This window comes from Trachurus trachurus, assembly GCF_905171665.1.
Source record: "Trachurus trachurus genome assembly, chromosome: 9".
Taxonomy (NCBI): Eukaryota; Metazoa; Chordata; class Actinopteri; order Carangiformes; family Carangidae; genus Trachurus; species Trachurus trachurus.
Genome location: NC_139895.1, coordinates 2,664,394 through 2,677,139, shown reverse-complemented (window position 1 = coordinate 2,677,139; position 12,746 = coordinate 2,664,394). Strand labels below are relative to the sequence as shown.

General features: G+C 47.6%; 2 protein-coding genes across 2 annotated transcripts in view; both read left to right on the top strand.

Moving 5' to 3' along the window:
* LOC310991813 (caspase recruitment domain-containing protein 8-like) overlaps positions 1-11,501 on the top strand; it is a gene marked incomplete at its 3' end in the record, with an annotated part of 87,992 nt that extends 76,491 nt beyond the window's left edge. Inside the window, exons 5-11 of the mRNA XM_083979744.1 lie at positions 7,041-7,213; positions 8,148-8,200; positions 8,446-8,660; positions 8,881-9,155; positions 10,124-10,237; positions 10,322-10,463; positions 11,098-11,501. Coding sequence (XP_083835870.1) covers positions 8,576-8,660; positions 8,881-9,155; positions 10,124-10,237; positions 10,322-10,463; positions 11,098-11,501 — 1,020 coding nt within the window. The 5' untranslated portion in view covers positions 7,041-7,213; positions 8,148-8,200; positions 8,446-8,575. The remainder of the gene's footprint in view (positions 1-7,040; positions 7,214-8,147; positions 8,201-8,445; positions 8,661-8,880; positions 9,156-10,123; positions 10,238-10,321; positions 10,464-11,097) is intronic.
* Positions 1-12,746, top strand: part of LOC310991318 (NACHT, LRR and PYD domains-containing protein 3-like) — a 95,298-nt gene that overhangs the window by 41,017 nt on the left and 41,535 nt on the right.

Genomic DNA, 12,746 nt, shown 5'->3' with positions numbered 1-12,746 from the left:
TTGTCTATACATTATGTTGAGCTGTACTGTCTTTCTAAAATAAAATCAATGTCTGTCCATTTTTCAGATCATTATACTATTGTTTTCCATACTTTAGCCAACTAGCCAAAGTTCTGATTGCAGTCTCATTATGAGCATGTAATCTTGTCCAAATTTAACTTATTCCACACTATTCTGTGTTGTATAGTTTAGTATAGTGGTGTTATTAAGAGCTTGTGTGTTTGTATGTACATCAACGGTGCTAGTTTGCACAATATCTGCGCGCAGATAATGGGCCGGTCTGGACCAAAAAGTCCAGGGCCAAATTTTTGTCCCAGTCCACCCCTGGTAGCTATGACTTACATATTACCATATTACATAATGTCACTATAATGTTACTTTTACAAAAAAAAGTACATGATTAAAATTGTTATGTTAATAAAGCGAGGACACACCGTTGAACGTTAGGCAAAACTCTGCCGTGTTTACTTTCACTTCTAGTTGTCTCTCTACATCCGTACTACGGCAGCCTCTCAGCGCCAAAAGTCAAAACACCAAAACAGGGCGCATATCACAACGTTTAAACTGCTCAAACACAAACACAACATTTCCCCCCTCCCCCCACCCTCCCCAATGTTCAAGTGTGGAAGGTGGTTACAAAGTCCTGAAGATGCCCAGGGCGTGCCCGGGCCCTGACAGGCCGAGGCTCAGGATCCGGACGAACTGGAGAGGGGGCAGGGCATTGAGCAACCGGTACCAGCTGGGTGTGTGGCACTGCCGCTGGGGCTGGCGGAGCAGGAAACAGTCCAGGCCCCGGAGGACACAGTCCCATTCCTGGGTGTGTGACTAGGGGAGGCTGGTGAGATGGCCTGGGGACTTTGCGCAGGGAGCTGGCATGCCAGCGGGATCCATCAGCCAGCTCATACGTAGCAGGGCCTAGCTGGCGCCTGACTTGGAGTGGTGCAGACCAGAATGTCGACAGCTTGTGAGCTCGGTGGGGTCGGCGGGCCCTGACCCAGTCTGACACTCTAATGCTTGGCAGCTTAGCTCTGTGCTTCTTGTCGAACCTTTGCTTCATGGCACTCTGTTGTCTGATGACATGAGACCTGACCGCCGGGTGAGGTTGAGAGCTCGGGACTGGTGTTGGGCGGAGTCTTGACAGAGGAAGCACCAGCTCTCTACCCATCATGAGTTTGGCGGGAGAGACCCCTGTAGTGGTGTGGTTTGTTGCCCGGTAATGGAGAAGAGTCTGTGATAGTGCCGCCATCAGTGAGTACCCCTCAGACATGTGAGCACGGAGCCCATTTTTGAGTGACTGATTAAATCTTTCTACCCCCCCATTGGCCTGGGGATGAAAGACAGAGGTCCGGATGTGAGTGATGCCCTTGGAGGTGAGGTAGGTCGAAAACTCACTGGACAGGAACTGGGGACCGTTGTCAGTAGTGATTGCACGGGGCAGGCCCCAGCGGGCGAAAAGGTGGTCAAGGAAGCCAATCACAGCCGCAGAGGTGACCGTGCCCATGGGAGAGACTTCAGGCCACTTGGAGTGTAGGTCATACACAACCACGAGGAACCTCTGGTGGTGTGGCACGTTGTATAACTCGCCACAAATATCAAGCTGCAGGTGGTCCCATGGAGTAGATGGCCAGTCCAAGGGCTGAAGTGGCGGTGAAGGAGGGGTCCCAGTTTTCCCACTGGTGAGACAAGCAGCGCAGGACCTGACAAGTTCCTCCAGGTCGCGGTCAATAGCAGGCCACCACACCACATCGCGGCATCTTTGCTTGACTTTAACCACGCCAAGGTGACCCTGATGTGCCATCTGCAGAATGCATCCTCTGAGCGCCTCCGGTATCACAGCACGATGACCACGGGCAATGCAGGCCTCACCCCAGCAGGAGAGTTCGTGCTTCACTCTGGAGTAGGGCTCCAGTTCAGGCAGGACACGGGAGGGCCAGCCGCGTCTGATGTAGTCCCTAAGAGTGGAGAAGAGAGGCTCAGATGCTGAGGCAACCTCCAGGTCGTGGAGGGAGACCACATCCTTCAGTGGGGAGTGGACCAAGTGGACCACGTCGTCCTCATCATCTGCAGAAAGGACTGGGCATTGGATGGTGGCGGGACGGGACAGGAAGTCTGCTACAACATTATCCCTGCCTGGAGTGAATTGTAGCTGGAAGTCGTATTGCTGCAGGCGGTCTGACCACCTATAGAGGCGAAGGGGCTTGTGTCCCCTGCCCGAGGTGGACATCAGAGCCGTCAGGGCCTGGTGGTCAGTTCTCAGGGTAAAGGAACGGCCATAGAGGTAGAGGTGCCACCATTCGCACGCCCAGATGCATGCGAGCGCCTCTCGCTCACCTGCTGAGTATTTCTGCTCCGTGGGGCTGAGTGCTCGGGAGGCAAAAGCTACTGGCTTCTCCACACCATCGTGAAGCTGTGACAAAACAGCACCCAGAGCCACTGCGGATGCATCGCAGGTAACAAATGTAGGGCAGTCCAACTGAAAGTGTGCCAGTGTCGGAGATGTGGTGAGGAGGAGTTTAAGTTTCTCAAAACTAGTCTGGCAGTCAGGGGTCCAGTTCCAAGGGACGTCCCGTTTGAGGAGCAGTCGCAGAGGTGCTGTGACAGAGGAGTACTGGGGCAAAAACTGCATGTAGTAGGCTGTCATACCTAAGAATGATGCCAATTGTGAGGCTGTTGCGGGAGCAGACACCTGGGCAATGGCATCAACGTTAGACTGAAGAGGGGAAATACCATCAGCAGACACACGGAATCCGACAAAGTCGATGGCTGGCGCAGAGAAAACACACTTGTCTGTGTTCAGGGTAGCACTGTGATGGGTGAGTGTGGCAAAAACCTGTTGGAGGCGGGCGTCATGGGTAGCAGTGTCGGGTCCATGCACCACGATGTCATCCAGATAGGCCACCGTTCCAGGGCAGCTCGCGAGGATTGTTGACATGATTTTCTGAAAACAGCTGGGTGCTGAGCTGAGTCCAAAAGGCATCCTCGTATAGCGATACAGTCCAGTATGGGTGATGAACGCTGTGAGGTTCCGGCTTTCAGGGTGCAGTGGCACCTGTAGATATCCCTGCCGCAAGTCCAGCTTAGAGAAGACCCGGGAGCCACGAAAGTGGGTTGTGAGTTCCTCCGTTCCGTTGTGGGTAGAGGATATTTATCCGGCACCACAGCCTTGTTTACCTGACGATGGTCAATGCAGATTCGCAGTCCTCCAGATTTCTTCCTGGCGATTACAAGGTTGGAAACCCAGGGTGAGGCATCAATGGGCTCTATTATGCCATCAGCCTGGAGGCGCTGGAGCTCCTCTGTAACGTTGTCACGCAAAGCCAGCGGCACACGGCGAAGGGGCTGGACTACAGGCACCACCTCGTGATTCAGGAGCGGTTTGTGCGTGAATGAGGTAAGACACCCCAAGCCCTGAAAGAGGTGAGGCCAGGCCTGATGCCACGGGGAAGCTACATGGAGGATCTTTGTGCCACTATTGTCCTGCAGGGAAAAACCAAGGCTGACGAACAGGTCAAGGCCCATGATGTTCTCACCATGGCTTGTGATGTGGAACGGAAAAAAACTCAAGGATGTGGAGGCATAGCGCACAGGGAGATGGAGCACACCAACTACATTAATTTTACTCTGGCCGTAACCACAGAGGGTGGTGGAGGGAGGCTGCAGCCGCCGGCGTGGAAAAAAACGCTTGCATGTGTCGGCATTCAATAGAGACACCTTAGCCCCTGTATCAAGGAGGAGAGGGATACAGCAGTCCTCCAGATAGACAGGGCACTTGGAAAAGGTCACTGGGTGGGGCCCCACAGTGTGAATCACAGCTTGAGTGTTCTGCAATTGTCCAGGGTCGTCTGTTGCCGAGGAGCGGCACCACTTTGCAAAGTGATTAGGTTTCTGACATCGCCTGCATATTTGGCCCCTCGCAGGACAGTCTTGAGCCCTTGTGGCATGACGGGTGGAGCCGCAATTCCCACACCGTCTCTGTTGGCGTGTGTGTTGGGGTCGTGCAACTTGTACAACAGCATCATTGTCAGCCAGGTTTTCGTAGCTCGTCAGCTGGTGCACTGGCTGGTCTCTAGCAGCTGCATGCGACTTGGTCTCTGCTATCTTAGCAGCACATTCAGTAGCTGCTTCAACTTGTAAGGCAGTTGTGAGTGCATCAGCAAGAGTCAATGTAGCGTCCTTCAGCAGCAGTTCTTCTTGAACCCTGGGATTAGACGTTTTTTCAATGAGCTGGTCCCTTATGAGCTCATCCGTGACGGGACCGAAATTACAGCTGTGTGATAGGGCTTTCAAATCGGCGACGAACTGCCGAGCAGACTCACCAGGACGCTGACATCGTTGTCTGAACAGCAGTCGTCTCAGGAGTATGTTCTGTGATTTCACAAAGTGTCCGTTCAGAGCCGCTATGGCCGCATCGTAACTATCGTCGGCGGCACCGAGCGTGTTGAAGATGCGGCTCCCCTCCGCTCCCAGCAGATGAAGGAGGATAGCCCGCTTCCTCGCGCCAGCGGTGGTGTTCAGTCCGGTGGCTACGAGATACGTCTCAAACGAAGCCCTCCATTGCTCCCAGGGAACGACAGGATCTCCCGGAAGAGGTAAGAATGGGTCCGGAGGTGGCAGGGAATAGATAGGGACAGCCTCAGCCATCCTCGTTGCCAATGTTATGTTAATAAAGCGAGGACACACCGTTGAACGTTAGGCAAAACTCTGCCGTGTTTACTTTCACTTCTAGTTGTCTCTCTACATCCGTACTACGGCAGCCTCTCAGCGCCAAAAGTCAAAACACCAAAACAGGGCGCATATCACAACGTTTAAACTGCTCAAACACAAACACAACAAAAATTATCCGTGATTTTGAGTATTCTGCATCATAACTGCATAGACGTTCATAAAAAATCAAACCGTTTTGAAAACGGACAAAAACTGAGCAAGTTGTGGTCATTATAGCAGAACATGCAGCAGAGGCTTAATGCTCTGAGGGAGAGAGTTGCCCGTCCCAAGATGGCCGCCGTACTGGCTACGCTTTGTCATTGGGAAACAGCTGCGGTGGGTGAGTCATCTAGTCTTCTTATATATATCTATGGTCACACATGTCAGGATTCTGCTGATTCTGATTGGCTCATGAGAAGAATTCTGATTCTGATTGGCTGCCAGTACTGTCAATCACATCAACGTGGGTACGGCATCATTCTATTGGCTCTGACGGTTCGAATGAGCTGTCAATCACTCGAATCAACCAATCCGCTGCAGAGATAGAGCCAGGCGTAACTGCACCCACATAAGCTGCTCTCAGTGCAGCTTTACGCCTAGAAAGGAGTTGTTATTTAGTCGCGGTTGATTCTTTTTCAGTTAGTTTATGCAAATTGTGTGAAAATAAAGACTCAACAATGGTTTATAGTGGCAGGTGGTTCCAAGCTGTGCCAACAATTGATATTTTGTAGTAAAATCTCAATAATTTTGTACTGCTTCACTTTATCAGAATCAACCACTGCAGAGATAATGTACATACATTGTACAATCATTTAATAGAGGTTTTGAGCTTTAGCAGCATCATTCTGAAGGACACTCATCTAAAATGTGATTTTTTTTTTAGGCGAACATTAAATTTCTTTAATATTTGCTGTGTGTCGTATCCATTTACTCTTCACCAGTAACACATATGCTGAAATTTACACATCTCAGCTATTTCTCAATTTTTTCCCTTTACTATGACACCAAAAGTATTCAAATAGACCTTGTCGTTACAGAGATATACTCATTTTATTATGGATATGCAATTTTTAAGAATGCACACAGTACTTTGACTGACAGTCACTGAAAATACTAACTATAGCACTTTATATGATTTTATGTTGTTGATATTCTGTTTGTCCTCTTTTAATGATGGTCCTCATGCCTTTTAAATTGCCCCTCAGGGACAAATAAAGTGTATTGAATTGAATTATATTATATGTGTAATGTGGAGAACGTACGTAACCCCACCCGGATTGTGGGCTGCAGTAAAATTGTCCACCGGTGAACGGTCCACTGATGAAAAGGTTGGGAGTGTGCGCACTTTTTCTTTGAGGTTGAAAGCATCACAGCCTAAAACACATCTCCTGCTAACCATAATATTTTTTTTTTCTCAAATTTGAGGAGTGACCGCCCTCTTTACCGTGGAGATTTTTTGTGTGGTCATGTGACTGCCTGGCTCTGTCTGATTGGTGAAATGGAGTCAAACGTCACCTGAATATTTCCCTCTGACTCTGTTGTATTTGTTCCTACAGGTTCGGCCTTAAGGTGATTAAAACTTCCAGAGACAAAACCAGTGAGTACTGAACCTCTGTCTCCTCTTCATCAGTCTGACTGGGAAATGAATCTGGGCTCATTTCACCTCCAATAGTTTTATGAATTGCATATTGTTTATACTTTATTTTTTGGCTTGAATACAACAAATGAAAGAAAGGACAACAGACAGGGTCATCATAGGCAAGAAGTGATATTTCAATTTCGATGTGTATGCATCTTTCATATCAGAAACTTTCCATTGAAATCATCAATTGTCTTTATTTTCACTGACTATTTCCTGTGACAAGGCAAGGCAATTTTATTTGTATAGCCCATTTTTACAAACCAAGGTCTACCCAGTCGATGTTGGCTGCAGAGGGTTTGTGGGCAGACAAACAATGAGGCTGGATTAAGAGGAAAGTGTCCTGGGATGCCAGGTGGTGCTGATGAGCCCTCTGGAGGTGTCGGGGGCTAGTCATCAAAACACCAATGAAGGAGGGTGCCCACCTGACGACGTCTATGAAGCCTGCAATCCCCTGCACTCAGCTGAAGACCCTCTCCTGCAACGTGTGGAACCCCCCACCCCCATCAGCATGAAGAACAATATACAGTAGTCTTAAGGGATTGTAACACCTAGTCGATCTTTGAACTGAATTGAACTATTGACAGACAGCAGCATGAACCACATGGTCAGGTGGAGTTTATATCTGACATATGATAAAGAGAAGAATAGCAAACACTGACTTCTGAGATGTTCTTTATTTCTTCTCTTTCAACAGGTGCCTCAAAGCTGAAGGTTTTTGTGGATGACACAAAGCCAAAGGCCTCTGAGGACAAAGTAGAGCTGAAAGACTCTGAGGATGAGTCCAAGCTGAAGACCTCTGAGGATGACTCAAAGCTGAAGAGGTTTGATGAAGACAGCTTGAAGCTTAAGGACAACGCAAAGCTGAAGGTCTCTGAGGATGACACAAAGCTGAAGGTCTCTGAGGACGACTTGAAGCTGAAGAGGTTTGATGAAGACAGCTTGGAGCTGAAGGTGAGAGAAAAACATTGTATCCTGATTTTCCAGACAGATTTAAGGGCTCAACAGAGGGGGAAAATATTCAGAGAATATCTCCTGTGCTGGTAACAACAATGAGATCTTCAGTGTAGAAACAAACTCATAGTTTAGATAGTTTAGTGGTTTCAGTCGGCACTAGATGAGTTGCATAATAATAATAATAGTAATCTATTCTATCCACGTTCTTCCACTAATCCGGGGCCTGGTCTCAGTGGTAGCAGGTTAAGTAGAGGGTTCCAGATGTGATGATCTGTCTGTTGATCTCCCACTACATCCTACCTTCACCCATGCACAAGACCCCAAGATACCTCAACTCCTTCACTTGGGGCAGCAACTCACCCCAAACCAGAGAGAGAAGCAGAGTTTTCTGGCTGAGAACCAAAGCCTCAGATTTGGAGCTCCTGATTCTCATGCCTGTTTTAATCCTTGAAATCCTTCCCATGAATATCATGAACAAGATCGGGACAACTTTGGTTAAGTCCAACTTACACTGCAAATAAGTTTGGCTTTCTTCTGAGAATACAGACACATCTCACTCTTTGCTTGTACATGGACTGAATGGCTTGTAGCAACAAGCGTGTTACCTCATAGTCCTGGAGGACCCCCCACAGAGTGTCCAGGGTACATGTTTGTAAGCCCTTTCCAAGTCCTCAACACACTTGTAGACTAGCTGAACTTGAGGGGATGAAGGGAATACAGAAAACTCACTCTGTCCACTGTGCCTCAGGTCACTCAGGACTGTGGAACAAATCTGTTGGCTTCACTCAACACAATATATTTTTAAATTGTAATAAACCAGCTTACATCGTTTCTCTCTGAATTGCAGCAGTCAAGCTTCAAACCTGAACTGGAAACTAAATCTACACAAGTCTCATACAGGTAAACATGCAATAAACTTACTCAACACAGTTTTTACCAAAGTACCTTCCTCTTCCTTCACAGCTTCTCCTGAGCCACAGCAGATGTGTCTCTGCAGCGTCGTCCTCATGGTCGACTGTGTGAGGGAACATCAGCTGGATCAGCTCTCAGTCAGCTGAGTCAGGAGGAACACAATGTTTTAGCCAATGTTGAACCTTTTTCATCTCAGGGTCTGAGGTGGTCACTCTGCTTTCTGTGTCCTACAGGTTCAGGTGTCCTGGTCCAGGCCAGTTCCAGTGTTCTTCAACTGGACTGGTGTTTGTTGTGGCTCAGGAGGCGGAGCTGCTCTACAGGACTGTCCAATGGGATGAGAGCCTCCTCCACTCAGTTGGCAAGATGGCTGCAGGACCGCTGTTCAATATCCAGTGTCCTGAGGATGCCGTCCGTCAGCTCCACCTCCCACATTGTGAAACAAAGGATGGTGAGCAAGTGATTGTGTTTGTTAGAGCAACGGTGGGGAACTAATGACGTAACTTAAGTTGTGTGACCTTCTAATTGACGTGTACATTTATTCAATGAATATAATGTAAAATCAGGGCACCGTCCTTCACCAGCCTCCTGATTAATTTCCTGATGTTGACAACAGTGACTGAAATGATCACTGCTGTTGTAACGAGGTTGTTGTCTCTGTGTTTCCACAGCTCTGCTCTATGACGGTCTGCTGTCTGTCGCACACATTACTGATGATGGAATGAGCTTCATCGAGCCACTGGAGATCACAGACACTCATGTGATCGTCTCAGTTCCTCATCTTTCTGCCTTTGGCCTGGTCTGGGTTCAGGATCTTATATGGACGTGGTGGAACAACATGAAATCAGTTTGCAGCCAAATTCTGCTGTTCCACAAACCAAACCCCACGGCACAGGAGCAATACCTCAATGTGCATCTGCTGCCTCATAACGTCCTTGTGGGTGAGGTAAGGCTACTGACTGAAGTGTTCACTTTGCTTCACTTTCCAAACTCTTCACTAACAGACCTGATGACATGAACAACCATATCCACTTTGTTTCATGGACACTGTGTTTCAGAGTCACCTTGCCACCTCTTCAGCACGTCTTACACAAACATTCACATGAATTCAAGGATGAAAGTCAAAGATCAGTGTGACCTCAGAAAGGACTCTCTCTGTCCTGTAGCTCCAGCCCAGTAGAACCAATCTGTTCAGCAGGCCCATGCAGAGACCTTTGGAGGGGCAGGTGCTCAAAAAAAAAGAAGTATATATATATATATGTATAGCAGTGATCATAATGATGATGAGAAAAGAAATGAGAAAAGAAAACACATTAATCAAAGTTGGAATCTATACTGAGATTCAAACCCAGACTAGAAAATGGTTTTGCTTAGTGGGGTAACTGCTCTACCAGGTGAGCTACACATCACTCATTGTTAGGTTTTGTGTCTAGCGTCTTTCAGAGTTGGCTGGCTGTAAAGCAGCTGGCCCCAACCGACTCTTATTTTGATCACATCAGCAGGAACGCATCTTCACGCAGCGGTCACAGTCACCTCGGTCCGACCGTTGTGGCGCCCATATTGCCCTATGGCCAGTCCGTCACTACTCCTATTTTATAGCGTAAATGCAAATTGTTGTTGTAACAAGTGATCTGTCGGATTTTGGGCCGAGCCCATCTCTTGCAGTGGCAGGGGCACGTCGGTGCATGACTTGCTGGATGATGTGACCAAGGGGAACCAGGTTCATTTCATTTAGGCTGCATAAATTATTATTATTGTTTGTTAAATGTTATTCTTGACTGACAGATCTTCACACACGCAAAAAAAAAGCACCGACAAAAGGGCACTTCCCCCCCCCCCCCCCCCCCCCCCCTGCACGTGCCTGCTCTTCAGGCTCAGGCCCGACACTAATAAAATGATCTGATTGTTCTCCAGGTGAAGGCAAAACACAATGACTTTAAGTTCATCGACACGACTTCTGAAAGCACACTCGTCAAAAATAAAACTTACAGAGTTCACTGTCCGCACGCAGACACAGTCCAGCCTGAGGTGAGTGTTTCAGACTAAATCTGACATGATTCCTCAAACTGCTGTCACTCAGGAGACACTGACACACATGCTGCTGGTTTTCAGGAAAAGACCTTTGTCCCGAACTTTGGACAAAATTTCCACCCAACGTTTCAGATCTTCCTGCCTTCAAGCACTGTGACAACCCATGTAGAGCTCCGAGATGAAACCGAGACAGCTGTGTGGAAGTGCCGAGTTCCTCTGCCAGGTAAAGTCTTCATCCACCTGACAGGGATCTGACTGATGAGTGGTGTCTCTGTTCTTATTGGGCCACAGATCATCTTCTGTCTGCTTTTATTCTGTGATCCCTTCTTGTCGACAAGTGAGAGTCAAACTAGTGGGAAACCATTCAGAGTAGGACCAAGGAGATTCATGAAGGAGCTGAAAGGACCTTCAATAAAATATGGACAATAAATATTTATCCTCAGTCCTCCATCAGGTCCTGAATCAGTCGTCCCTCTTCGGACCGTCCCTTCTGCTTTAGGTGTTTCTCAGATACTTCACTTTCTCCAAGTTCCTGTTGATGTGTCTGTAACCTGTGAGTCTGTCACATGTTGTCATCCCAGTGTCAGAGGTTGTCATATTAAACTCACATTAGAGCTGAAAATGCTCAGAAGTGATGTTGGATGGACTTTACAGTTGTGTTCGGCCTGGTGTGATCACTGGTGACTTCTGGGTTACTGCTGTAAGGACTTTCTACAGAGCCCTGAACTGAGACGAGCAAACTGGACGACACAGATTGTTTTTCTTGAGCGGTTCCATTCCTACACTTGTTATTGAATTTGCTTCTAAAGCACAGATGTGTTTTTTGAACACAGGTATCTTTCTTGTTCATCTTCCAGGTCCTCGTCCAGAACCAACTCCAAGTGTCTCAGCTCCTTCTCCAAGTGACTCAGCTCCGTCCACAAGTGTCTCAGCGTCGACTCCAAGTGACTTAGCTCCGTCTCCAAGTGACTCAGCTCCGTCTCCAAGTGTCTCAGCGGAAGACAAGCTGTGGTCTGCTCGGACTGAGTTCATTGAGCGAGTGTCTAAGGAGAATCTTAAATGTCTGCTGGATAAACTCCTGGAGCTTGGAGTGGTAACTGACCCTGAAAGGGAGTCTGCTATTGCACAGACAAACAGAGCAGACCAAGCTCGAGAGGTGATCGATACCGTGCGGAAAAAAGGAGAAAAAGCTAGTTCAGCTCTGATCGAAGTTCTGTGTGAGATGGATCCCTGGCTGTCCACACAGCTGAAGCTGAGGTAGAAACAGTCTCTCCTGTGTTTGTGTCTCACACAAAACGCTTTTTCCTATATGTTTTGGATCGTTTGGTAAAACCCTTTAAAGTCCCAGATTTGTCAGAGTCGACTAATAGTGGATTTTAAAGACCAATATAATGACAATAATTTGAAATTGAGAATTGAAAAGCTGATTGCTGGTTAATTGGCCAATACCTCATTGTAACTGTGTACAGTAAGAGACAGGTTTCATTTTTGTGGGATATTGTTTTCTTTTGTGTAGCCGGGTGGTAAATTAACTCATTGAGTGCCAACCACGTAATTTCTCGTTTTTCGTTCCTATGCATTGAGTGCTTTTTTTTTAAATTATGAAACTAGACACTTTAACACACCTTATGTGTAAATTTGGGGACTCTACGACGAGCAGAACTGAAATAGATGACGATCAAAGTCTCATGACAGCTCATGATCTGGAAGTTTTCATCATAACTCAGCTTCTGCAAACAGAGTTCTGCATGTGGATGCAGCAGCTGCTCTGCTCTCACACACGAGGCTGCAGCAGCTCGGAGCAGAAACAGGAAGCTCTCAGCCGACAGTCCCGCCCGGTCTTCATCTGGAGCAACACCGTGTCCTCCCCAAGGTCCTCCCGCGGTAAAATGTGATGGTCTCTGGGCCAAAGCAGACCGGCATCACCGACCCGTACCACAGCGGCTCGGGAACACCGGTCCCAGAGACCATCACATTCGTATCACATATGTATGAGTATTGTTTCCAACCAAGCCTTTTTAATAATCAATCGGTGGATCAATTGATTGTCATATACTTGTTAGGATGGGTGTATTTGTGTAGTCTTATCTGTCATTAACACGTTTACTGTCGCGGACTCTCTGTGCCACCGAGCTCCTTTTTTTTTTTTCCAACTTGACGAGAGCAGTGACAGCGGAGGCTCTGAGCGCAGGTTTGGTTTCCAGCAGCGGTGTGGAAGGCAGAGAGCCTCCACTCTCCCTGCAACAAGCTACAAGTCATTTATTATGCTGTTAATGACGGTAAAAATGAAACATAAGGTAAATATCCTGCTTAGTCCTCCTCCTCTGCTGTCCTCTGATCAGAGCGGAGTCCCTAGCACGGCCCGTTTTACCTAGCAACGGTCTGGCAATCGACTGCTGGAATTCTTTTTTTGTTGTTGTTCTGGTAATTCTACATAGTCAACCTTTAAATATGAATTTCATTATTTTATATCTTATCATTACCTAGCTACATGATGGTGAGTGTG